We start from the raw sequence: 27,940 nt of genomic DNA, 5'->3' as shown, positions 1-27,940 counted from the left end.
ATGAATTTTTATCACAGGCGGAAGACAGGCTGCTGCATGTCAGAAGGGTGGATTCACCTGCCACTTTCCTTTGGAACAACAACAACAACAAGCAGCAAACAGAAGTACGTTCACAAAACTTTCCTTTTTATTATTTGAAACTGGAAAAGGCTCCTTGGGTAACAATGATCAGGTGTAAAAGTAATACAAGCATTTTGCTCAGCTTTGTGATACCTGGGATGAAGCAGGCCAAGTGTTGAAAAATTATGTCTGGCTTTTATACAGCCTGTTCTTCTCAAACCACAAACAAAATCCCTCAGACAGGGGAGCAGAGTTGTATAAACTACAGGCGAGTTGTTTAAACTACAGTTCTTGTGTTCCACATGGATATTTGTGGCACGAAACCGAGGTGTTTGATGTCAAATGGCATTTTCAAAAGAAAAGCTCACCCTTTTTCCTATGCACTACCCTCTGTGTGAGGCAGGGATCTGGTGTTTCACTTTCATTATTAATAAGCCCCACAGGGTCCTTTATAGGGACTTACTTACACTCAGAGCCTACAGGAGATGCCCAGATTAATCTGTCAGTGTCATGTTAAAGTGGTGAGTGCAAAATACACACAGAAACGGGGTACACCTGCTTAAGGGAAGCAAGAGTATTAATGAAAAAAGTGCAGATTGCTTCAATTAAGTTAATGAACACAGTCATCTGAGTGCTCTTTTCCTCAAAAGTTAAAGAGACTGCAATCCAAACAAAACCCAGAATCATACATTTTAATTCAGCACACACAAAAAAGGTCAGTGGCACTCACAGTTTGGTACCTTATCTTCCACTCCACCGCCTGATCACACATCTCAACTATTTCACTGTCCAACTGGTGAGTGATGCTGCCCGTCTGGCCCGCGGCACGGCGGCCAGCACGCAATCCTTTGGCAGCTGAACACAACAGAAGATTATTGGCCATGTGAGCAACCAGCTACAAGACAGAGTTAATATATTATCATTTCCTAAACTAGCAAGTCAGGATTATACAGCCCATTCCCACATAACACCCAACACTTCCATTAAGTTCCACTAGTTTTAAATTAATAAAGAGTAATAAAAAGTCAACCTTGTTTAAAAGTAAACATTAATCCAGCTGCATTTTGGGTTTTTCCTGGTAGCTTACACCTCCAAGCACGCTTGCACATGTATTTGCTTTCTTCCCAGTACAAGTTTCCCAACATAATTGCCATCCAACCTTTGCTGTCCCATTCCAGAGTACCTGTGGCAGCACTGCACTGTCCACTCCAAAGGGAAGCCGACCGCCAAAGTTACAAGTAATGCCATCCTTTTTCCTCCTCCTCAATAATAATAATTAAAAAAAAACCCTGACAAGTCCATGTGGACTGCAGTGAGTCTCCTACAACCACAACGCCTGCTCACAGCACATTTATAGCTATGAAAACAGGCCCAAGGCAAACAAACTGGCTGGGTGAGGATCTTTGATGCTTCTGTTTTCCAGCTGGCCAAACCCATGTGTTCTGACAACACAGAAAGCATGATGTAGGAGCACAACACGGCCCAGGCACGTAAGCAGTGCTTATTGCTCCTGAGCTAGAATTAAGCCCTAGGTCTTGCTGCGGCTACTGGGGCAGTGCTGCTCTGCATCCTAATTGCAAGCGCTTTGTTTATTCCAAAAGGCTTCTGCCAAGACAGTATTCCTACCCCTGACAAGTTGTTTTCCATCTTCCTCAGCTCTTTCCATCCATCTGGGATCAAGAAATAAAGCCAATTGTCCCCAAGATTTTCTACAGAGCGAACAGGAGGAGGACACGTCAGCACCAGAAATTTATCACCATCTGCAAGGCACCACCACACATTATCCCTGTCAACAGCTCCCAGAAATATCCCAACAAGCTAGACAACCAGGGCTCAGGAAACAAGCAGGGTATGCACCGAGACGTACTGCGCAGGAGGGTGGCACAGCCCATCCCAAACACCAACAAATCCAACAAACCCCGGTACCGTTAGCACTGCTTCCCACAGGTGCCACGAGGGAAGGCAGGATGGGGGATGCTCAGATCCAAACGGCCTGCCGCTAAACCCGGCTGCACTGCTTTTGTTCCCTTTTCCCAAAGCTCTCAGAAGCTCAAGCTGCAACTCCTCACCACGTTATTCTGCTTTTCTCCGAGAGCAGAGATGTAGCCATGCACAAAGGAACCAGCAAAGGCACTGGAGCACCCAGAGCACTTAAGCAAGTCTCTCCAAATTCACTATCTTAACCGCTTTCTTCACCCTAAGCCAAATCAGAGGGAATTTCCTTCCGAAATGCCACAAAAGCCTGCCAGGCTTTGAGGAGCAGAAATTAAGGCGGCAGGGAAGGAGCATTAATACGAAATTTGGTATGTGCATTGCCTTTGCTCTAGACAGAGTAAAGCCACAGTGTATCAGCAGTTTTGCCTTTAATCAGGACTAGCACATTGGCCTCAAAACGTCACAATCAGGTACACTATAAATAAAAGGATGCTACTACAGGGGCAAAGCCGAGCTGTGAAAAGTTCCTGCAGAGCATCAAGCCCCTGCAAAACCCTTCTCCCCAGCCAGCCAAGCAGGTCTTGCCTTCAGAAGGGACACCCTTTACACTGCCACTGAAAAGGTTTGGAAAGGACAGGCTACAAGCAGAAGAACCATCTCCGCCTGGAGAACAGCAGATACGCAACCTGTGCCAACCGCTAGCCAACGGGTCCTCACTCAAGTGACAAAGCAGACCTGTACTCAGCACCGAGCGAAACGCTCCTGCTACCCATGGGTTTGCACCCCCCAGGAGACTCTTGGTATCAAAAGGAATTTAAGCTGTACGTAAAAACTATGAAAAATATTGTATGACACAGCAGTGACACGTACCTACACTGCCTTTACTCAGCCAGCCCAACAGAGCAGGTTACAGGGAGGAGAGCGGCTACAGAGCCAGCATCTGTACTTAGAAGAAAATGGCTCAAGTCTCAGGCCAAGTGCTTGCAGTCCATTCAATACAGTCTGGATTTTCAATCTTACTTTGAAAACAAAAAGCAAAAACTATTAAGTCATTATGTAAAACCTCAGGACTCTTATTTTTTCGGGTGAGTAGGGACTTTGAAGAAATTGAGGAATCCACACAGTCAGAGCTAAGGATCCAGTGGCAGCTGAAGCAGAGCTGGTTTTAGAGACAAGCAATTTAAGCAGCTGCTCAAGGGGACCTCTCCCATCCGTTTAGGCTGCTAGGGAGAATACATAGCAGCCAACATACTGCCTGCACCAGCCTAACAGCGAGCTCCAAGATAAACTGGCCACCCAGTCTGCAAGGAATACCTAATGTCTTTAGGTATTCCAGAAATCTGCATCATCAAGCTGGAAACCTCCGTCTGCAAGATTAAGCACATCCTCTTCTGCGCACAGCTCAGCAGCTGCAGCCAGGGGCCGAGATGCCCGATTTTAGCTTCAGCTCACCTCTCTGCCCACACACCAAGGTTCAGAGAACTGCTCCCCTTCCTCCCTCCCAGCCCTGCCTAACGGGGGGGAGATTCAAGCCAACTCTTCCCTCTGCTGATGCCGACAGCAACACCTCTAACAGGCTGCTCAGAAACAACCTGCTTTTTATAGCTTATTCACTGGAACAGTAATAGCACTTCAGATCCTCACCTCTAACACTGAGGCAGGTTTTCCACTACTGACAAAGCCGTAGGAAACAAAGAAAAAAAAGTGCCTTCAATCACCTTCACATTCCCAGGGGTTTGTAAAACTATATCCAAAGAGACAGGAATTAATCCTGTGAGTGACAAGACCTTCTGCTCAAAGTCTCTGCTGGAGACTCAGTTCTCATGCAGCTCGAGGGAACACTCAAGAGCCAGAGGTGGCAAAAAGCCCTTGCGAGAATAAAAGCTGCTTGCAGTCAGTGAAACGAGGCAGCGACTGAAACTTCTCCGCAGAAGGGGCCTGAATCCACCCAGCACAACACACATACAGACACATTTACAAACCAAAACCTGCAGATGTAAAGGCAGAGTTTTGTTAGACACTGATCTGGCTGGTAGTGGGAAAAGAAACCTGGAGTTTATCGTGACAGCCAGAGACCAACTGCAACAAAGGAGGTGTTCTGCTTGTAACCAAGAGCTTCCTTACAAACTGCTCTTCTCTCTGCACAAGGATCCCTATCACCTCTTCCTACACAGGATTAATAACACAGGCTGATGCAAATGCCGATGGTTTATAGCACAACCCACAGTCTGTAGATAACCACTGGCCAGGATTTTCCTGCACAGAACAGTCTATGGGGAATTTGCTTCCTCGTCTGCAGCCCACACTCCCCAGCAGAGCTCAGATCTGCCACACAGAGTGCAGTTATCATGGAAATAAATCAGGCCCAGGAGCTTTCTGTGGAAGCAGCCGTTATCTGAAATGAAACAAGTATAACTAGAAAGGGAACAGAAAGGTCCTGTGAGTGGAGCAGCAGCACCCACCTGTCAGCACCAACCCTAAAAGGTGCCAGAACCAACCACAGCGATGTTAGGAGAATCCCTCATTGTTCCTTCAGACTGTGCGGGGCTACCTGATACAAGAATGACAAATAACTGGGGTCACATCAGTACCAGCAACATATGGCACCTTCTGCTGCCCATCACAGACAGGAGTCAGCAGACTGCAGCTGGTTTTCTTTCCTCTCCTTCCTTTACATTTGCAGACCCACTTTAAAAGATCTGAGGTGAATCTTCCCGGTACAAAACCGGTTTGAATGCACCAGCTCCTGCAGTTCACACTCATTTCCAGTTCCATACCCAGCTCCTACATGAAAAAAAGAATCATTTTCTCTAGGCTCAGGGAGACACCCAGACCTGGAGCCCAAGGGACAGCACATCCATCAAGCTCCAGAAGCCAGGGCAACACTACATACACTGTCATTTACAGTGGGAATCCTCCCCTTGCTGCCAAGCTGAGGGAATTTCTCAAAAGTAAACCACTCACTCCAAATACTAAGCCAGGGATGCAACTGTTACACCAGCCTCTCTTGACAATGCTGCACCCAACAGAGAAAGGTTTCTGGAGAGGAGGACATGCTTTGTCACTGCTGATGCAATTTATCATTAAGCAGCCACTCAGCCTGCAGCAGGCGACCGTGCTGATTTCAGGAGGGTAAAGCAAGTCTCCCAGGAGGTCTAGAGCGCAGCAAAGGCTTAAATGAGTCCCTTGCCTGAAGAAGAGCTCTTTCCCCAGGAGACTGCTAACGGTCAAAGCAGAGGGCTTGTGTCCATCCAGTCAGTTAGATGTTCTTCTGATCCAGCTCTGACCTTGAGTTACTTTTGTTCCAATACATTCTTTTTGCAATCAGAAATGTCTGTTTCCTCCTCTCCAGGATCCCTTCAGCTATACAAAGCTACGTTACAGACTGGGTAACAAGGACTGCTAGGGAGCAGTGTGGAGCGGTAGGGAGGAAAGGGCAGTCATGGATTTTTTTTTTTAACCGGGATGTGTACATTTGGGGTAAAAAGGCTGTATTAAAAGTGCATGCTTTTATTCAGAGGTACCGAGAGCAAGGACGCCCCATCCCAGCCCTGGCTGGGGAGTGCAGCAGCCTTTGCAACCCCTAGCCCTGTCCATCACAGATCACCCGTCAAGTAGCCAACGACTGAATGTTCTTCAGCATTTCATCAAAAGCCTCACGGGAAGGCGCTTCGGCATTCTGGAAGGAGACTTTGATCCGGCTGTAAAGACTGAATGACTTCAGCTCCAGCCAGATGAATCCAAAGCGATCGTCATCAAAGAGAACAAAAACACCTGGTGTTCGCTCAGGGCTGGTGAAGCCATGGCCAGCGATAAGCCCCGTCCCATAAAAACTGCAAGGAGGGAAGAGAAAAAAAAAAAAAAAAAGACGTGAGAACAGCCATAATTACCCAGCATTTAATAAAAAAAACAAACACAAAACTACAATCAAGCCATTGTCCAACACACTGCCAGGAGCTACAGAACAGAGTTTTATACTCAAAAGTCAGTTCTTATCACACAGCACAAAACACTGTTGATACCATTTTGAAAAAAGAAACTCTCCATTGCTTTTGTAGGTTGCTGCTTTAGACTATTCTAATTAGCACCTGCACACCAAGGCTGAATTTTTCAGTAGTTCAGCCCAGAAATCCATGTGAGATTTACTTCTGCAACTCAGGGATCAACCAGGGCCCAGACACTCCCCACAGAAAAGGAAAGGCACGTTGAGAGGGTGACCAGAGAGGCAAACCTTGTGACAAAACCTAGCGGGAGGGAGAGAAAGAAAAATCTAAACCCCAGAAAAAAAAATCTAAATGGAGCTGAGGAGGAGTAAAGGTCAGCCTAACCTCCGAGCAAGCAGCAGGTGGAGCAGGGTTTTATTCAAACACAACTCGGTTGTGTCAGCAGGGGCCTCCTGGGATTAACCAGCTATTGGTAGGTTTTTCCATGAGCACAGATGTTTGGCTGAAGATCACCTGCCTAAGCCTCAGCTTTTGGGCTCTTTTTCCACACTTCATTTAGTACACTGCTTCACTGACTCCAGGTCCCATTCAGCAAGGCTCTCTGCGTACGTGCACCTATTGCTTAGGGTGCTCAGCACCTTCCAGAGCTAGCCCCAAGGCACCAGCAGACAGGGAAGGGTGGGAGAGCGCACTGTATTCCCACAGCCAAACACCACAAATGGCACACACAGGAACGGGAAGCAGCTTGAACAGGTCTCCAAATATACAAGCTGGGCACCTCTGGGAAACAAAACGCACCATTAAAAAAAGGCGGGGGTGGAATACAGGATAGGTGCTAGCTTCAGAAGTAACAGGATAAAATCTAGGAAGGAAGCAGGATGGTAGATGGCAGTGTGGTAAGAAAGAGAGGGAGCAAACAAGAGCGTGGGAGAGAGGACAGCAGCAGCAGCAACTCTGAGCACAAGGGGCTGGGAGATCTGCACACAGGTAAAGCACAAGCAAATACAGAACATGCCTCAGGGACTTCCCTGTTCTGTTTCAAAAAGTGACTGGCACGACTAGGCTATTAAACCCACTAGTCCCCGTTACCAAATTCGGCAGGTCCGGGGATAGTCTTCATTCCTTGATATGACTCCCATGGGCAGCACGAAGGACTGGGAAGCTGGTGCCTTGTCCTGGGTTGTTCCCTCTGCCCCAGCTGCAGTCTCTTCCCCCTCGGCACCTTCTCCTCCCAGGGGCTTTGCAGCAGGCTGGGAGGCAGCCTGCTGGGAGCGGTCCTCTTCCTCCTGCCGGTGTTCCTTCTCCTGTTCCTCCCGACGCACCTGCTCCTGGACCTCCAGGACGATGCGAGAGAGCTCACTGAAATCATGAAGGTTCTCAACGTCGGGTAGCTGCAGAGGGTGCGCCAGGTCAATTTCCACTGTCTGCTGCCCAGCTGGGATGTTGGGATCTCCCTAGAGACAGGAAGCAACAGCATGACTACAAAGGCAGGGTGCCAGAGTTCAGACCTGCCTCCTCCCCGTGTCCATCATCTGACTCGTACATAGCTCACCCTATACCACAATCACAAAAAAACCCCACCCTGCTTGGACCTTGTTTATTGTTCCCCAAGCTGTTTACATCATCTCTCTGTTTTCCCCCCTCCCAGAAAGAGAATTTTAAATCAAAATCTACAAGTCAGGCTGTACTTGCAAGGGTTTAAGTCAAAGCTGCAACTGCATTTTGTCAGAATCCTTCCCTGCAAAGAGGAAGGAGCTCACTAGCCTGGCTTCAGTGAGGAGCTGCCAACCTCTGGTGCCTGCTCAGATACACACAGGTGATCTCCAGTGACCTGCTACCAGCTGCTCACAGAAAGCAGCTGGAAGGGAGAAGAAAGGAAGGGGGAGCCAGGTGGCATCATGAGAAACTTTGCAAAGCAGGTTCTAGCTACTCTACATGTGTTAAGATTCACCCGGTGCCACCAATCCCCACAAGGAACAGGGTTTAGGGTGGCAACAGCCGACTACCTCTCAGAGACATCTTCTACGGATCCATGGCATCAAGAATACTGTAATGAGCATCTGAGAGAAAGGAAAATACACTCACGGTGATCTTAGTCCCCTTCGCTTTCCTTCCATGAAAGCTCAACATGACAATCTCCAGCCCATGGCTCCCATATGTTCCTTTGAAGAGACCTGGCTTTATAAGGTCATCAGGGCTGCTAGGAGGGAGGTAGATGCGTCGGTACGTCAAGCAGTTGCTGTGCAAAAACCAACACATTAGAGGGGTTAAGCGAGAATCCCTCAAGATGAGGAATGTGTTTGCAGTCTGCTCCTCCAGGCAGCTTTGGGATGTTGTCACGATTGATACAGGATCTGTGTTTCAAGCAATACCAACAAGCTTAACAGATTTCACTTCCGACCTATGCAAGCACTGCCTCCCTTCACTTCTCTCTACCAGTCCTCATCAGCATACCAGGAGGCTCCTGCAGCAATGTCACGGTAAACCTCCTCATTTCTTGGGATTTCCCGAGAACTGAAGGATGAAGCACATTTAAACATCTGCCACAGTGAGGTGGCTGCTTTAGAAGTCTGGAGTGACAGTTAAAAAAACCCCCAAGTTCTCAGGGAGTGTCTGAGTGACTGACTGAGAGACTTTCTGCCTAGCACACTGCAAAGTATATTGCTTACTAATACGGGTAACAAGCAGCGAGCTTCTTGGGATCACAGGCATTTGCTCCGTCTTCAAATTAAACAGTTAAATGACTCAAAACCACCTTACTGTGCCTAGTTATTGTAAAGAACTTGGAACCTTATTATTATGGCTGTCATTACACCTCATCTCTCTGCACAACTGGAAAGTGCTGTGCTTCACCATGCCTTTGCACAGACAGACCATTCCTCTGGCTGTTAAAGCCCACCGCAAGCATCCCATCTTTGGAACAAATGACTAAGTGCTTTTGCAGTTGCAGCAGCCTCAATACCTAGAAAGAGCTGGTGCCCTTACTCATATTGGCTGGTGTAGATGAACTTCATCAAGATGAGCTCTTGCATGTGTTCATGGAAGATGTCTTCCAGAGTCCGACCCCACTCTTCCCTTAGCCACGTCCGGAATTCCTGCAACATAAGAAAAGGGGGAAGATAAAGGCATTTCATTTGCGACACTGATGCACCCCAACATGACTTCACCTTGTCAGCATGAATCCCTGGCAAAGCTACAGAAAAACCATGACTGGATTTGGGAAGAAGACTGTGCTGCTACAGAGCTGGCTTGGAAATACGCCTAACACGTAGTGATAATGGTAACTGCCCTATACCTGCCAGACACCACACAATAAACACACTCTCCTTCAAACAAATTACAGGTAGAACCAATATGCCTCCTCAGAATAAAAGCAAAGGCATCACCTGTTTCTGCAAAATAGCTGATCTACTACTTCTTTATGTCGTGACTTACCTTGCAGTAACTCATTTGTGTGCCCATAAGCTGACTCCTGTGCCCTATCCTGGCATGTTAAACATAAAAGCAGAAGCTTTCAAAAGGCGCTAAAGATTTAGGTGGTTAAGCCCTGCTGATTTAATACCGATGCATCTAAATCCAAAGGGTGCTTTGAAAACATCTCCTGAAGTACCTCTACACCAGCTCTGACAAGTTAATACCCTCCATGAGTTAGTGTGATAACAGCTTACACTAAGATAGCTGCCTACCAAATGATGTTCCAAACCTGCTTGCTTTATCTTCTAAAGCCAGATCCTCCAATTACCATAATGCCACGCACACTTAACGCAGTGCTTTGAAAGTATTAAAGCATTTCTCATCTGCCACAGAACCAGAAAACACTTAACTAAACCTTTCACCCAGCTGTTTCCCATTAGTAGACAGACATTTTAAAGCATTTGTTAGAAGCAACTGAAGTATCAGATTTGTCATGTTTAACCAGCTGGCAGCAAACAGCACTACCTGGAACAGGTATTAGCTGAAGGTCTTCATCCTGACGTTTATACCTGCACCTTAAAACATGCAGTGTGAGTCAGGAATCTGCCTTGCTGGCTACAGCTGACACAGGATAACCAACCAAATAAGATTTTTAATCCCTTGACCAAGACAACAAGCAGCAGAAAGGTGCTTCACTGACAAGCAGGTATTCAAATGCAGATGGTACTCAGTATTAGGCCTGTATCTGAAAGATCTTAATTATTCAGACAGCGATACCACGGAGATCAGTGCCTGGCAAGTGCTGCACAGCATACAATGCATGTTGCTGTCTTTCTCTGGACAGGCCTGCTATCGAACAGGAACGGTGTCACAGCACAGAAAGAAAAAGAGGTGCTGGTGCTCAAAGAGCACCTTGCCACAGAGAACTGCCTAAAACAGCTTTCTGCTCAGCAGGATGGATATTAACAGCCTGCACCCAGACATTCTACGGGTGCAATGTCAAACTGATCCCATATACTGTATCCTTAAACCACACCTCAGCAAGTACAGAAGAGGTTCCCCAAGTTCTTGCAATTATTCAAGTGTGGCCACTTCAAGTGCTGATTCAAGTAACAGACCAGTTCTACTCAAAAAAAAAACCCCAAAAAACCAGATTGCAGAAAATCAACCAGAGGGTACCCAGCCTGGGTTTTCACCTAGGTTCAGATACACAGAAATTACCAGGGAGAAGAGCACATCCCAGACCCCAACGTTAGCTAAGAGCTTAGCTAAGACAGCAATGCTTTATCTTTAGAAAGGGGACATACAAACAGCCTTAATGCAGACGCTTGGCAGAGCACTCTTACCTCTTGCCTTCCCCCTGACATCCGATGGTGATCCGTCTGGTTGCATTTGGTGGAGAACTCATCCTTCTTTACAATCTGTAGTTACCATGGAGGAGAATTGAACAGGTTACAGACCTGTTTAGAGATGCCTAGGATGATGTAACTAAGGCTGCTTAGAGTAAATGCTTTACACAACAAAGGCTACTGAATTTGCTACAACAGAGAAATCATTAAATTAAATGTAATTAATTATTATTAATTAAAAATTAAGATACCCAGTGCATCAGCTACAGAGCAGCTGAATGAAAGCAATAAACCCCCAATGCATTCTAATGAAAGACACTAGTTTTACAGTCTTTCCTTCTGAGCTTCCTTCTTCAAAGAAAAGGAAGCAACCTCTCAGGAAGCTTTTCAAAGCATCCAATGTACTGAACGGATGCTACATCACTTTCTCAATGTCTCACTGTAAAACAGAACACGTCTGTGTGTCTGCTTGGACACATTCACTGGCTGCACAAGGCCATTTCACATACCCTTTCCCTCAGCCTGTACGCATACTGGTGCTCCCACCCTCCCACTGCGCTCCAGCCCAACAGAAGACGTCTAACAGCCTTGCTGTACTATTGCCAGTGAACAAATTCAGAGCAGGGAACAGCCCACACAACTTGCCAGACACATAATGAGCGTACAGCTGGTATCCACACATACAACAAGGTGGTGAAAGCCGTATCACTTAAAATTCTCATACATTTTTTCGATTAATCCATTTCCGGAGCCAATGTGCATGCACGCACACGCACATCACACCTAGGACAGATGATGCTGAAAGTGCTACAGGAGCTCACCTGGATATGGCCGTTATGAGGTCCCTTATGACCATACATACACTCGACCGTTGCACATTTCCTCTCCATGAGATGAATCCTGAAGAGAGGTTTGAATCTCATCGGATCATCAACATGGGGGTCATGAGGTGGCAAGTACATCCACCCGATGATGAACAAGCCATCAACCTGCAGAGGGATGGGAAACAAGGCACACGACATCAGCCTTGCACGCTTTCTGTTGAGTTTGCAGCAAACAACCCTGGGGCCTATTCTGCAACAGGGCAGGAGCTGCAGAACAGCTTGCTGCACTTCCAAAGTGCTTTCCAGCAATTAAACCAGACCATATGCACTCACAGCACAGCCCTGGTGAAGAGGGAGAGGGTTTCTTTACAGGGCTTCCTGCACCACTGGAAAACGATCAGGCCTTTATTACCGCAAATGACTTTGTGACGGATACTTGGTGCACAGGATCCAGAGGGAGAGACTGCACTGAAGAGACCACACAGCTAGTCGAACTGTAATTGGTTTGAGAGCTCATGCTGGCAGATACTCGAATAGATGAATTCTGCCTCTCATGATTATCCACGCCTTTTGGACAAGGAATTATTTGGCCCTATTACTCACAGCCAGCACAGGAAGCAACAATCTCCTCTGCTCAGAGGTGAAAGTGCCAACCTTGTTCCTGCACGCCTAACAATCCTTTCTTCAAGCCATGCAATTCCAGAGAAAGTGGATTTTCTAAATACAGAGAGCTGAGACAAAAGCAGAGCAATGCCACAGAGGCACACTTGTCTTTATAAGGTCGCAATATCATGTAAGTATTGGCGCACTTGGATGCACTCTTATACCAGTTCATGGAACAGAACCCCGCAAAACCCAAAGGCCTCGTGATTTGCTACACTTCAGCCTGTCACCTACTGAACCTTGGAGCAAAGAACAAGGGCTTCAGGCAAACGTCTAGCCCAGCTCTCACCCATACATTGGTCATTAACTACTCTCCCCAGCAGCACAAGAGCTGCCAGACTGCACAGGTCTTGCCCCAGTCGTGCAGAAGTATCACTACATCCGATACATTATTCTTAAGACAAGGGCTGGTGAAAAGTATGGCAGACTACAGGAAGGAGAAATGCACGAATGCCAGGGCAAAACCCTTTGCCAAACATTCAGCTGCAGGCAAAAATAACGCAGTAAGCGACAGGCCAGTGCTAAAACCTCTGCTGTACTCAATGCACAAGGAATAGACTCCTGTGCCAGCCATTGGAATAATGAGCATTAAAATCTAAATCAAGCCTTTCCCTGAAACGTTGTTCATGTTCTCTCTGTGCTCCTCTGGCTGTTTGGAGTACAGCTGAAAAACAAAAGGACTGTCTGGAGAAAGGTGGTGATGATGAAAAGAGCCAAGAAGCAAGCTCTGGGTCCCAGTCACTTGCTTGAGGGCTGCCTGTTCAGACTTCTCGGTAGCATGGAGGTGGTAACCAGGCCTAGAAAGCAGTACACGAAAGACTCATCAGTCCTCATCACCACAGCCCCCAGAATGAGGTACGTACTCACCACCACGTTCAGCAGCCCCCCATAGGGCCCGATGTCCGGCTGCCATAATCCCAGGATGTGTCTGTATCGGTGCAGCACTAGGGAACAGTGAGACACTGAAGTGAGCACATCAAGCTAAGGAGTTAGGATTTGGGGAAGGAAAATAAGACTGCTACCAGACTGCACACAACACCGACCCATACTACCCACAACTGCCTTTCCTAAGGAAAGCTGGTTACATCTGACCACAGCCAGGCAGTTCTCAACTGAGGCCTCCCACAAGCTCGCACAAATGTATGTTGTTCTCTGCAGCCCTGCTTCTGGCCCTGGTGCAGGGGCAGGAGTTAGTTTCCAGGACTTTACACAACCAGATACCTCACCAGGAATTCCCAGAAAACTTTTGTAACACGGTCCCATTAATGCAAATCATATGATATACCCAGAGCTAAAACCAAATAAAGTATCTGCCGTCTCCAGTTACCAAAAATGTACTTGATGCCTCAGACTGCAAAGCAACAGGAAATAAGGGCGGGCAGAAAGGCAGTAAGGAACAGGGAAATAGGAGTATTTTGAAGTAATCTCCCTGCCTTGTATAGACAAACTTGTCTCCAGAGTCAAGCACCCTTAAAAACAGCCACTGAGAGAGCACGGGCAAAGCACACAGACCACACCAGCTCAGGAGATCTGGCAGCGTTATTAGGTCAGTAACAGCCTTAAGAATTCTCAGTAAGCAGCTGTTGCAGCAGTGCCCAAAAGCTGCTTCAAAGTGCCCCTCAAAGCCTACTGCAGCAGGTGAGGCTTCTCCACTTGCCATCTCAGAGAGAGGTGCGCCTTCAGTCCCACCAAAAATGAAGGACAAGTAGGAACATCTTCAGCAAGCAGGAGAAAATGCCTATTACAGAACAATCTCCTCTCAAGGAAAGCTGAGAGATGCTACTTGCCTCCAGTCCTTACAGAGGCAGACATTAAATTTGTCCGTATACTTTCCTGACATGACCAGTAACCTTCACGTGAAGGCATTACACACAAGCTGGTATTTTGGGCAGGAACAACAGGGTGCAGATTATTTCTATAAGGAGGGCAAGATGATACTACACTTGCCTTACAACGATATTCATGGCCAACTCAGAAGGCCACAATAACCCATTTTAAACTTACAGGACTGGCTTGAAAAACGGTTTTTGCTTTGCATGAATTTATAGGAAGAACTGTGTTTCAGTGCGAATGTTAGAACAGCTTTGTTTCATTAACTACTTCAGGTAACAAGAACTACAGGAGTGTTTTTATTACACCAAAGCAGAGAACTTCTACAGAGGTTTAGGGCAGCAGGGAGGGTTGTCCAGGGCTGCTGCCAACTGGCCTGGAGGAGCCTTTTTCCTGTGCAGTAAACAATTTAAGACTGATGGCCTGGTTTGACCCAGTGAATCAAGTGCAGCACAAACAGCACTAAGGCAAGCAAGCAAATCATGTTCCCTGTCTTCTTGTCTCAGTGCAGTAATTACACATTAATAACTGCTATGTGCATCAGCCACTTCACCCACCACAATCTGCCTTCTACCCTGTCTGGCATGGAGCTGATAAAACCCAGCTTCTTTTTTTATTATTATTATTTTTAGGACAGAAAACTTGATGCTGAGCTATCCAAGAGTGAGGAGGATGTTCCTCCTCCCCCAGCTCCTGTCATAAGCACTTTCAGGGCTGATGGACGATTCAACAGCACAGAAAGTGTCTGCTTGACGAAGCAAGCCCTTCTACTCCAAGCCACGTGTCTGCCGAGGGCAGTTTGTGTCCTCACTTTGGGTAAACAGCTGGCTCCAGCTGCAGCTTGGTTCGCCAGGAGCCATGGCAGTCCAGGAAACACCGATGAGCCACAGACAGAGCCTGCTTCACCATCTGCCCCGACCACCTGGAAACCTGGGGCTGCAAAGGAAGGAGGCGGCAAGAAAATCCCATTCACCTCCAAAAGAACCCTACCCCCTGGACAGCAGCTCATGTGTGTAGCTTGCACCAATCCTGTGGGCAGCTCTTCCTGTTTAATTTTTTAAAAACCCAGCTGTTTGGCGCCACAGAAGCATCCAGATGAGCTGATGGGGAAGAGGCTGCAATGTGAGCAGCGGTCCACCTAGACTCACCCTCCTTAACAGACCCGTCCAAGTAGTCTCCCTCACTTGCTCAGGGTGCTGTGGGCTTCTCCTCCTGCTCATTCAGGGAAGGAAGTTACTGGGGAAAACACTAGTACTTGGTCATCACAGGCCCAAAAAACTCTCCAAGCAAAAATACAGCTCCATTCTCAAGCCTGAGGTGTCTCTGAGCTCCAGCAAGCCAGCAGCTATATTCGTTGCAGCAAAAACCTGATGAATTCCAGCTCTAGCTCTTCCTGGCAAGATACAGGATGGATCTGACACTTGTTTCCCTCCCTGCTCCTCAAAAGAAAACAGCACTTGGGTCTTTCTCCAGGGTTTTCCTCTGCTATGCACGCTGCCTGTTTTTCTCAATCCTAAAGATGCCTCTTGCTTATCTGAATTTCTGAGCCCACATCCTGCCAGATGGAGCAAAAACACATCCACTGCACACTTCAGCACAAGTCCACCCAGCCTGGCTATTACCCACATTGCCACAAGCAACACTGCATGCTCTTCGGATGGGAAGGTGGCTTGAATCCAGATGGGAACGGGCAAGGAAAAGCAGTGAATGCCCAAGCTGTCACCAACAGAAGGCTGTCTGGGCAAGGTCTAATACCTGTGCTCCTCATTACAGTTAGGCACAGGATAAGGAAATGACACTAAGCAAATGCACAGCAATTCAAGTATTGCAGTGCTGGCACGCCACAGACACCATAGGTATGAACAGACAAGTTCCAACCCCAGAACGGGTTATTAGAACAGGAGGAGATGCTTTCAGATGTTACTGTTTTAACCAAATCTTATTCACCGTGTCCAGCTCAGAGAAATGCAAAAACCTGATATGGGAGTTTTCAGTGAAAGCTGCAGCCTTTAAAGCACCAGTAGCTCACTTTGAGTGGAAAAGACCTGACCCGCTACAACTCTCTTAGACCCTCAGGATAGCAGGGTATCCATAAGCACAATGAGTTAGAACAGTATAAGCAGTTACTGCCCCTCAGCTGGCGATTAATGACCTGCTAGTGGAACAAGCTAAGCATCAGACAGGCTGGTTCAAAACGCTGGAGAAAGTGATCCGAGCTGACCTGGCTAATGCTGCGTAAATATGAATCAGGGAGCACTCGCATGGTAAGTCCTGGCGACACAGTCTTAATACAGAGGAGGGGGATAAAGGGGGAAATGGGCAGTCGCATCTTAAACCACATTGGCTTTTCTCAAGTAATACAACATGCCCCTAAAGGGAAGGGGCATGAGGCATCAGAAATTTGAGGCTGCAGCTAAAGAATTAACTGAGGGAAGAGCGCAAAATGCCGCTTGAGAGCGACCACAAGTGGCACATTTGGAGCAAACACCCAGGTAGCAGTCTACAAAAGATTTCGTAGATGTAGATGCCTCTTTCTGCAAGGCAGCTTGGACATGCCTCTCCTTCCCTTCCAGCTCCAGAACAAGGCTGATGTCGACAGGCAGGACTGCAAACCTAAATTAAACTTTCTACCAATTCCTGCTGTAGCACTGCTGCTGCTTTGTCTGTCATGACTCATATTAAAGGCATATCTTCTCTGCGTGACCCATGGTCAACTGCTTTCTTTAGCACAGGTTAGTCTGCAGCATCCACTCGGCTCAGGAGCATGTGTGAAAAATTACATTCCCAAGCACTAGTGAGTTAGTAACTTGAGTTTGCTGAACTCTGCAGACCCAAAGCAGCGTTAGAGACAGCTCTTCCAAATACCAAGCAGTACTGGCTTTCTTAATTGATGTGAACTAACCAGTATTCCCCCCAACTCCTGCTGAACAGGAAGTGTTAAACTCCCAATGTTTTACTATTCTTCCCTCAACACAACATTAGGAGGGAAAGAACAGTTTACCCAGAGTGGCTTCTTGACTAAGGCAGGCAAATCACAATCTCTGAAACATCAGCAGAATGTTTCCTAGAGACAGAGATTGTAGTTAAAAGGATTCACTGTGCAGGGAAGGAATTAGTATGGGAACCCCCAGCATTCTTCACTGGGTAAGGCTATGGATCTGGATGCAGCTCATCCGAATCAAGACAAAGATTTTTGTCAGTACAGGGCTTATTTAAACTTGGTTTTGGGAGCCCTCACCAGGGTGTCTGAATACTTCCTTTTAAGAAGGGAGCCGTCCATGAAGAGCAGAGCAAGTCCTCCCTGTGACAAGAGACCCTCCTTTTTGCACTCGGTCAGGACAATTCTCTAACTCAAAGCACTTCAAAAGGAGACCAACATACCTCACTGCCCACCTTACACGCGTGGTCACTCCAAAGGGGCAGAACACTCCATGAAAGCACAACAGAAAGAACCGACTAACCGGCACCCTCCATACTGTCCCAAGGTCCACCCCAAAATAAAGCAACGTCACACTCCATGCAGCATCTTATATCTGCTTAGTGCAGGAAGCATCAACCAGCAGGAGGTACGTACGGCAGGTGTAAACATCTCTGTACTCCATGTGCTCGTAGTCGGGAAGGATTTTCATAAAACGCCCCGACTTCACTCGTGGGTTTATACCTGAACAGACACAGCAGGGTAAGTACCAGCGAACTCTGCTCCACTGTAACCAGCATGTAACAGTACGATGAATCTGGCCCAACACCACAGGAAAGTCAAACTCTTTTGACTTCACTTCCAGCTGTGGTGCACCACTTGTTTCAGTCCGCCCTGGTCTCAGGTTAGCAGGATTACTCGCACAGAACTTGGCATGTTCAAGATTCCCATAGACAATATTTACAAAGGGCATCTAGTGAATTCAAAGTGGAATCGGGGGTCCTCCTCAAACTCTGTAGTGTGACTGTAATGAGCACCACTGTCTCAGAAGACCATTTAGGCCAAGTAACTACAGGGACAGTAGCCCAGGCCTTGGATTAGTAACTCTTTCTAGTGCTTAAGCTCAGTTCCCCATTTCCCACACTACTACTTAGAGAAGCAGATTCAGTAGACAGAAAAATGCATGAAAGTCCTGCCAGTACCCACAGATTAACTCTTCTGCAATTAAAGAGGTTTATGAGACTGGAGAGAAAACTGGGTCACGCCACCAGGAAACGGTTTCACTAAGTGTCTGCAACAGGGCAAACCGCTGAATCTGAGCAGGAGAACTGAGATGGTACATCCCTGACAGTCAGAAACAGCTGCTGAGCATTCTGACTTCAGAGTAACCCTTGCTGATTAGGATTGCTGAAAGGCTACACACACAGCCCTCACTCAGAAGCACAGCGAAGTCTGTCACAGAGGTGGTTCTCACACATCACGTGCAACTACTTGCCAATGGATGCTAAGGATTCAGAAACTGCTTTGGTGCAAAGACTGGAAACATACATGTAAAGAGATCTACTGAATCAACAGACTGCATTAGACACTGAAAATCCCCCAAAACTGAAAACAGTCAGAAGCTGGGAGAGTACATGGGAAAGTATCACATAGGCTTGCCCCCTTCTCAGTCTTTCCCAGGTGACTGCTCACAGCTGTGGCTGCGAGATCCAGCACTGGGCTAGTGAAAAAGACTACAGGACATGAAGAGATGTTCTGCCATTTAAGACTGGCAATGCAGAATTAAGATCTGATATGGTATGTGCTGTATGGCTGTTACCACACCAATGTCATACAGAGATACTGGCTGAAAGGAAAGTAAGGGAGGCCTCAAGTACTAATGAGACTAAGCCCTCCCACCCAGAAAAATTAGGCAGTCCCATTCCTGGCGTACAAACAGGTAAAGAGGGACACTAGCTAACGAAATAATTTTCCTGTGGATGCTCAGCAAGTCTGTTAAAGATGGCATTAAAACACTTCCACCTGTTCTTCTTTCCAGCATTAAAGATCAATGCTTGAGGTCATCACTGCTTCAAGGTTCAGCAAATACAGTACATGTAGAAGCTGAGCCAGATTTTGGGTCTGCAAAGCCTACAGGGACCTCTCATAGTTGACCTCTCTGCTTTTGTTTCATAAAGCAGGGCCTTCTTTGAACATCCAGAAGCCATAGTTCAAGTGCTGCAGGTTAAATCTTGTTTTATCCCAAGGACCACACATCATTACAAAACCTTACAAAAACTGGGGGGGGGGGGGGGGGGCAGGGATAGAGACAACACAGCCTGCCAGTGCTGGTATGGGAGCTCTTGGGGGGGCTATGCCAGGCTGTCTGAGCAACCAGCTAAGGTTCTGACTGCAAAGAGCAAGATTTGGTGACAGCAGAGACAGCCTCACCATGGACCCAGGCCTCCGTTCAGTCCTCAGCCTACCCTGGTTTCTCTCATCCAATGATGCCCCCACCCCTTCCTCCTGCAAGAGAGAAGATGTGCATCTGCCTTGCAGAAGGCACAGCGGGTCTAAGGAGCTGGGGGTCCCACTCCCACAGCCATTCCTAAAACACACCGACACCCTGGCAGAAGCCCAGCCCTGCCAGGCTCTCCTCCTTCAGGAACAGCCCAGAGGAATGCTCATCCCTTTAGCTACAGCACTTCGCCAGTGTCAACGTAACAGCATCCTTTCACCAAGAGTAAGACTTGGCAACATTAGGGCTATGGAAAAATACCAGTTAATTCTTTAGCAAGATCTGAAAATGGCAGAACAGGATGGGATTAAAAAAAATCCTCAGTACGCTTTATCATAAAGTTAAATTACATGCTCTTTTCCCACTAAAGGATTGGGAGGCACAGACATCCCAGTTCTGGGCATCTGCTTAGTATTAAATAAAACTCCAAACAGGTTAACTTCACGGATGAAACCCCTGCCATCAACAAGTAAGTCTGAATAACTTACATCGTCAAAGTTTAATAAATATTCAACACATATATGCTTTCAAAATTGGTACTTAAGCAAGAACATACAGATCTATATCAGCTTTATTACTTACGCTTGGCATAAACATCTCGACAGGACACTCCTGTGATCTCCAATTTCCGCAGGTTTTCACAGACGCCATATTCTGCAATGACACAGATGATAATGTCAGTCCTGGCACAAAGGTGTTTGCTACCCACGATCTTGATATCGACTGTTGGAGCAAAAATGAGATCTTATTAGGTGCGTTCTTGCAAGCTGCCACATTAGTCCAAGGATCTTATTTCTGCTTCGAAAAGAAAGCTGAAAACTAGATGTAATTTCATCGCAGCTTGGGAATCTAACACATTTTACAAGCAATGCCTGCAACAAACACAGCACAGTTACAGATGCTTACACCCAGGCCAGAAAGAGCGCAAAATCTGGAAGGTGTACTCATTCCAGCTGGGACTGTATGCTCGTTCAGATCAAATCATGATTGTGTGTAGTAATTATCTGCTCCCACTGAGGTATCCAATAGGGAAAACTGCTTATTAGGATCCTAAACAAAAGGTCACAGAGTTTAAAGAGAACGAAATGGAGACATAAAACAGGCATCAGCATGTACAAATATGGTTACACTTGAAAGCTGATCAGATTGAGATGGGTCTGTTGTACACTCAAATGCCTCTGATTGCTTACAGAACACCCTGAAAACAAAGCAGTCCAGAGATCTTCGAGGCAGCTTTGAAGCAGAAAATGAGATTCTCTCCTTTCATTCTCAGGGAGTCAATGCCAAACTTCTAAGAAACTTTAAATAAATAAAAGCAAGCACTAACATCTCAATGCAAGAAATCCTTAGGGGACCAGAGGGAGGAAGTGAGAGGAGGGAGACCCCAAAAAATCATCAGCAACAAAAAACATCCTGCTGCAGTGACCCCAATAGATCTCAGTACGGAGAACTACCCTCCTTGACATCAAAGACATCTATAGCACAGATCAAACACCAGCTTTCCTTAGCAATACCAAACAGCTGCCAGATATTCAACACAAGTCTGTGAAGACCCTCATCAAATCATTAAATATGAAACTTATCTTCAGTCAAACCTCCCTGAATTAATGATTTACCATGGCTGCCAAAGACCTAATGCTAGTAACCTGCTGCAAAGTGAGAATTCATTTTTCATACACGAGAAAAGCCGAAGTTTCCCTGAATGAATTCAGCCTCCTCCTATCTACAAATACACTTGTGGTACACATACACAATGATAAAGCTTACTGTCAGCCCACCTATGAGGAATATACATTCTTCATAACATCACTTCGGGTAAGCGGCAAGTTCAATAAAGGTAAGAGCGGGCAGAAGGCACAAACACGCACACTGCCCTTCACTAAAAGATGCAAAGGTCAGTGGCAAAATTCCTGCTGACTTCTGTAGCAAAAGCCAGAGCCAGAGCAAGCTCTAAGCGTTACCAAACACAAAGTGGGATGAGGAAGCACAATTAGCCAAAGAGCAGACAGGAAAGTACATCCAGCCCAGCACAAGCTATTTAGTGCTGGCTACAGCCAGCTGACCCGACACAGCCATTCTGCAGATCTGTGAAACCAGAGCTCTGCTGGAGGCTAGAAATTCAGACCCTCCCAGCAGATCACGCCATGCCTACCCCTCCTGCCAGAGCTACCGAGGCTTCCAACCACCGGCCTGCATATGTACATAAGTGGGTATGTGTTTGGTAATTACATCAAAGGGATGGAGGGAACAGTATGTTTCCTCAGCTGATCTGAAAGCTAGAGATCTTTGTAAGATGACAGAAACAGTGTGGTCATAGCTACGGTTTAGAAACAGCCAACTCTTTCCATGTAAACAAATACTCACCTGGCCACACAACCAGTAAGATGCACACTTTGCGCAGCAGGCATTGCAGCTAGATTAAATTCAGTGTCACTGAAGATATTTATACTGCATCATAAAGGGAGGAGACATGCAGAGGATCCTGCCCGAATGGCATTTCTCCGGGTTGCTCTCCAACAGCAGTACTAGCACAGTGACATTCTCTCCTCCTGCAGAAGGTGCTAATTTTTCACAAAGTGTTTTCCCTAGCAGATCTGTAAATCCCTCTGAGCGCGGTCTCTGTGCAGTACCACAGTAGATCCACTACCATCAGGTATCTTGAAACAACAGGGGTGAGGTGGAAAGTCATGAAGTGTTACAGCTCTATCCCAATTTCATGCAAGTGCCCTTGATAACCCGCAATGAAATTTTATGAATGCCAAATCACTACTAAAGGTGTACTTCCTAAATGTTATAGGTCAAGTCTTTCCTGGAAAGATTCAAAGTTCTCCCAAGTAATAGCAAGCTCCTTAAAAAAAAAAAAAACAAGCAAAAATTTCAAATTTTGATATTGCTACATGCTATTTAACATTAGACATCCAAGTCTCTTATAAGAAACTATTCTCAAGGAAAAAAAGATCTCATGTTAGTGTGTTTTACCACTCATGTCATTTTATGATAACTAGCCCTTACCCTGTTTTGTTCAGCAAACAACTACAAAGAGTCAGAAGCCCAGTGATGGCTTAGGTCCAGGCAAGTGCATCACTTCAGCTCTTCTGACTCCTGAGCTGTTAACACCACGATGGCCACTTCATGTGGGGGGGGGTGGGGGTGGAAATCAGTCTTTTGGCTCAGTGCCAACAGAAACTCCAAATACTATAAGCAAGAAAGCTGGCCATCTCTTTTTAATCCAGAATACAAGAGGGACAAATTTTAACAGTAAATAGAGCTTCAAGATAAATTACAGAAAAATAAAACCGGTAAGATTTTTCTCTACAGAGAATAGAAAGCCTTTTCCAAGAAAGCTTTGCAGGGCTCAAGCTTCCTGGGAAATTCCACTTCACTGTAATTAAGTCTATTTTAAGGAAACATATCTCAGTGCAACAGCTCACCGAGTAAAGTATTTTAAGGAGTTAATAGTCACAGAAACTCACACACGAAATTTATACCGTTAGAAAATGGCTACTTAATCCTGCTTCAAAAGCAAGGATAGAAATTGGTTTTAAAGGTTTTACTTGACCAGCTGGGAAGCCTGTTTTATTAGGTTTATAAGGAGTGCTTGAAAGCTTTACCAAACACACAGTGACACAGTGCTGTTTCCATGGTCACATGCACTGGAATTTAAACGACTTTGAAAGGCAGTCTCCATTTATTCTGAACTGCGCTAATACTTTTGCAAGTGTAATTTACTCCCTGGCCTGCTCTCACCATATGCTCTTCTAAGCCTCACATTCCTGTCTTTTCTACAAGAAGCCATGTCACATGCCTCCTTCTGTGTGGCCTATGCTGAAGTTTAAAAAACAAACAACAAACAAACGAGGCTCTTCCAACCCATATCAGGAAGAACCCCTGTACTCTCATCAAAGACCAAATAAATGGTTTTTCCTTCTGATTTTCTCAGCATGGCAATGCCAGTAAGCAGCTGCTAGCACTGTATGTGGACACCTGCACCTGAGAGCAAATTAGGATGTCTGGTAGAGCTTGACATCCTTACCTTTGCTAAGCTTCCACTGTGCTTGTGGACATGTAATCATGTCCTCCAATCACTCCTGGATAAATGCATGTTTACAAGGCTGTACACAGAACAGAAAGCACAGAAACCTACTGGGTTAATTCAGAGACCACAAAAATGGAAGATTCTCAGGCTAGCATCTCCGAAATATCAGGTGAACAAGTTTGGAACCAGCTTCTTGTTTCTAAAGGCTGAACTATCGGAATAAAATACATTAAATACTTTCCCAAGTACTTCTCCCAGAGGAAGGCTTGTAGTTACCACTGAGATATTTTGCAGCCACAAGTAAGGAGCTGAGCAAAAGGAGATTTGACCTGCAACAAATGAAAGCCTTTGTGGAAATCCTAAAGCAAAAGATGTGTACCTGCAGATCGACAGCTCCCAAACAGATTTAAGGAAGACTGAAGGATGGCGAGACAGATAGTGAGCACCTGCCATTAGCAGCAAAAGACAGCAAACCATTGCCAAGCTGTAGTTGAAATGCCAAAGAATGCGGTCAGAGTTGAGGAAAAGCCCATCATGGTTCACCAAGAAACACATTATACAATGGCTTAACCTCACATAAAGGGAGATTAAAGCCTTGTGACTTATTAAAACCACCTTCATGTAGCACTGCGCCCTAGTAAACAAGAAATCGCTCCTGTTGTGGGAACAGTTGCACATCAAACCCCTGCATGGATTCTCTGGAGTCTTTTAAGACCTAAACTCCGTGCAACAGTCCCCTCACCGAGTGTATAAACCAGATTTCCCACTCTTCTCCACGGGCACCTCTTTCTATAAAACCTGCTGAACGTTAAAGACGCTAACACCTTGGCTGACAAGTTTCAGCAGCTCCAAAAGCTGCTGGAGATTGTTCTCCCAAACAAAAGCTTTTCCATCCAAGTTCTAGATTTGGTTATTGTGAATTACTGATGTGTTTCCAGGTGTTCTGCTGCACTTGCACTGTTTTATTTTCAGATGAAAGTGGTTACCATTTAGCATGGACTATCAGGTGTTAATCAAGGTAGGTAAGGCCGCCAGCCAGGGTGAAGCGGGCTTTAATTCTGCTCCCACTGCAGAGATCAGCAATCTCCTATTTATAGAAAACACAAAAGCGACTGCAATACTTGTCTTGCCAAAGAAGCAATTCAGAGACATTGTTTACTCCAAACAGTTGCAATGATAAAAGGACAACAGCCCTAACAGCCACACCAGTGTTACAAAACTACTTCTGGTTAATCCCAGCAATTTCCAAGTTCACAATCACCAGCAAAAGCCACTCCATTTTCAGGAAGGCAAGTCCTCTGGATGCTCATACTAATCACAACATGGTCCCAGGACTAATCTACAGCTGAGCCAGCCCACAGCAGTGCAAGAGCAAGGTATCAACGCTCAATGGATTGAGTGCCCCATCTGACCTGGGTGACAGCCAGGCTTTGCCTTACATTCAGCGCTACTCCTGTCCAAGATGAAGATAAAAAAATGGCTGAAACATAGCACTGCAAGAATCAACTTCTCAGAGAAGTGTTCTGGTTAACTTTAGGATCATCTTTGTCTCTTTACTGCTGTGCATTTCTGAGAACACAAATAGTTTTGCATATACGACTGACAAAGTTTACCAGTTACTTCCTCAGAGAGCTCAGCTCTGGAACATATCAGTAGGCTTCAGAGTGAATAAGCCACCAGTATAAGGAGTATGCTAGGAGAGTCACACATGTTCTCGCTCTGTTTCTAGGATGTGCAGCTTCACAAGGCTCAGATACAGGCACACACTTAAGAACTGTCCTCAGTTGGGAAATGGCTTGTTTTCAAAAAAGGTTACACAAAGTAATTAAATTTTATGGTCGACTACCATACAGTCACCAATGTACTGCTATACAGAGATACAGGGCAGGATATTTTAAATTTTGTATGTGTATTTATATACTAATATCCAATGTCCATATACACCCTTAAGTAGATGTACTCATCATGTAGTGGCATGTTCACGTTTGAGCACACTCTACAGCTGAGCATGTGCAACATCTCTGAAATATATGCAGAGAAATTAACCACAAAACAGCTCCATGAAATGATGACCGATTTTATGCTCATACATACAAATACTCAAAGTTACAGTACTACCACAACAGTAACTACTTACACTGCTGTGTAGAGCAACACAAAGCACTATGCAAGAAGTCTAGATCAGGAACCGCTCTGAGAACCGTGGCTGGTTACAAGATGGCACTAACAGATTGGGAGATGTAGTTTTCCAGCCAGGAACCTGACCCTTATCCGTTTGGCACAGACGGCACACCATGCCTTTGGTACAAGATTAATCATACCAGCAGTCCACCAAAGCGCTCTCTGACAGTGGCCAGAACGGATATGCTGGGGACATGTAAGAAACAATGTGCAAAAAGAGCATAAAGATTTATTTTATGCACCTCTCGCCTTGTAGCTACTAAGGGCCTTGGGAACAAAGTGTAGTCTTCATACTTCCCCTTCCTGTCCAGTTTAGTTTTAGCCATACAAAGCCCATTGTTTCTTTAAATTTCAGCTAAGCTTTTGAACACTGCTTTATCTACCAGCAAGAAAATCCAAGGAGTGGTCATTAATTTAATAAATAAATTTCCCCATTAGGCCTAGTTTAGTGGTTCCTTTACAAAACAATCTAGACTACATTTAAAAGTTATATACTTTTCTATATAAAGATTTTGCCAGGATCATAATTATCAAAATAATAATCAGTGACCTTTACAAATTGTTCATGAAATACACAAAGTCCATGAGGATTCTGTGTTAGTATGAACACCATTTTATTAGCCTATCTCCAAAAAACAATGTTAAGTTATTGGGACAATGAGATCACCCCATGCCAAATTAAGAAATGAGAATGCTTTGGTATACTTTTTCTAGGTACAGCCTTTGTACTGTCCAAGGGTTCTGGGATAGTGCTGATAAGGCACGAACTCATTGCTGCAAGGTTTAACACATTTGAACAGATCCCACTGCCCATGGCAGCCAGCCACTCTGACATACCTAAATTCTTCATCCCAATGCCCTCGCTGCTATTAAAAACAGAAAACAAACAACAACAACAAAAAAATACATGACTTCATGTGCTGGCATCAGATGCACCTGGCAGGATCACACTATTTAGAGAGATGATGAGCACAGCAAGACAGCCCTTGGAGAGCGGGAGAGCCGCTGGATTAACAAACATGGGACAGAGCCACACTGATGCAAGGAAAAGGACGATGTGTAAAGAATAAGAATCGCAGCAGGGCCAAGCAGCACAGACCCGAGACACGACTGACAAGCAACACCCCAAGCCTTCGCGCTGATGCGGCACAGCATCCTCACAATACACACTCCCCTGGGAACACAGTGGGAACCCCTCGGAACCTGGCACTGCACCTCCCGAGACAGGATGGGAAGGGATGACCTTAGCCAGGCCTGGCCTCCTCCACCCGCTCGCTAGACCCCAGCGGGCTCCCTGCTCCTGCTCTGCCTGCGGCTCCAGGGCCCCCAGCCCCGCACACCCACCGACTCCTTCCTTCCCCAGCACAGCCCCACGCTGTGGCAGCCCACCATTCCCTACCCTCGCCGCCCGCAGCACCCCATCCGCAGGATTCACCCAAGGACACCCGCATGGAAGCATCACCTGCCAGGGCCTGGGCCTGGTGCCGTCCCCGTGCTCCCCGGGGCAGAAGCCCTGCTTGATGCCCTCTGCCAGAGCCGCTCACATCACGGCTTCTGCAGCAAGTGCACCAGGAAGGGCCCATGCCCCAGAGGCGCCCGGGGCTGCCCTCTTCTCCCTCCTGCACGCACCCCCCCGGCCCCAACACCCGCCCCCCCTCAGGCCCCAGCTCCTCCCGACCCCACACACCATCTCCTTTCTGCACCCCGTTAGGATGCCCCGCTTCGCACCCCGCCACCTCCCCACCCTCCGGGTGCTCCTGCATCCTCCGGGCCCCTCACCTTCCACCCCCGACCCATCCTCCTCCCTGCACCCCGCCGGGGCCAGCCCCTGGGGGCTCCCCCGGCCCCCCACCTCGAGGCAGGCGGTACCTTCGCGGCAGCGCCGCCGCCAGATCGTGTCGGTGCGGAGGATGCGACGGAAGGTGGTGCAGACGCGGGCCAGGCTGGGCAGGTCGGTACCGGGCAGGGAACCGAAGATCTGCACCAGCAGCTCGGGGGGCAGCTCCAGGAGGGACAGCGGCGCCCGCCCGGCCGGGCCGGCCTCAGCGGGGTGCGCCGCGGGCCCCCCGCCCTCAATGCGCTCCGCCGCCTCCTCGTCCTCCGTGGCGCCGCCGCCACCCGCCTCCTCCGGGTCGGTGTCGGTGTCGGGCTCGCTGTCGCCGGCGCCCCCGCGCCGCTGCTCCCGCGCCGCCCCCCGCCGGCGGCACCCGCGGGCCGGGCCCACCCCGCACAGCCGGGCGCACACCGCCATGGCCGCGGTCGCTCTGCCTCACGGGGCCCTGCGCGGCGC

At 47.0% G+C, this 27,940-nt stretch overlaps 1 protein-coding gene across 4 annotated transcripts; it reads right to left on the bottom strand.

Annotated features, from left to right (window-relative positions):
• Positions 1–105: 105 nt before the first annotated feature.
• FBXO31 (F-box protein 31) lies at positions 106–27,940 on the bottom strand. Of its 4 annotated transcripts, none has more exons than XM_056360759.1 (10): positions 27,520–27,940; positions 20,016–20,087; positions 17,594–17,680; positions 13,057–13,133; positions 11,524–11,691; positions 10,700–10,774; positions 8,925–9,034; positions 8,025–8,178; positions 7,029–7,393; positions 106–5,828 (listed from the first exon to the last, which is right to left on the bottom strand). In XM_056360759.1, the coding sequence occupies exons 1-10, from the start codon at positions 27,899–27,901 to the stop codon at positions 5,606–5,608; spliced, it is 1,713 nt and encodes a 570-aa protein (XP_056216734.1). In that variant the 5' UTR covers positions 27,902–27,940; the 3' UTR covers positions 106–5,605. The 4 variants fall into 4 exon arrangements, with proteins under 4 accessions (XP_056216734.1, XP_056216737.1, XP_056216735.1 ...); XM_056360762.1 differs by having other exon boundaries at positions 27,503–27,688; XM_056360760.1 differs by lacking the exon at positions 17,594–17,680 and having other exon boundaries at positions 27,520–27,938.

Source organism: Falco biarmicus, chromosome 15, assembly GCF_023638135.1.
Source record: "Falco biarmicus isolate bFalBia1 chromosome 15, bFalBia1.pri, whole genome shotgun sequence".
NCBI classification, from domain to species: domain Eukaryota; kingdom Metazoa; phylum Chordata; class Aves; order Falconiformes; family Falconidae; genus Falco; species Falco biarmicus.
This window is presented reverse-complemented; position numbering and strand designations above follow the sequence as displayed.

Excerpts from the sequence above, each read along its gene's own strand:
- FBXO31 (XM_056360759.1), bottom strand. The coding sequence starts at position 27,901 with ATGGCGGTGTGCGCCCGGCTGTGCGGGGTGGGCCCGGCCCGCGGGTGC. Across the intron at positions 7,394-8,024 it reads CGAAGGGGACTAAGATCACC|GGAGATCCCAACATCCCAGC; the intron begins GTGAGTGTATTT and ends TCCTGTCTCTAG. Across the intron at positions 5,829-7,028 it reads CCCCGGACCTGCCGAATTTG|TTTTTATGGGACGGGGCTTA; the intron begins GTAACGGGGACT and ends CCCTCCTTGCAG.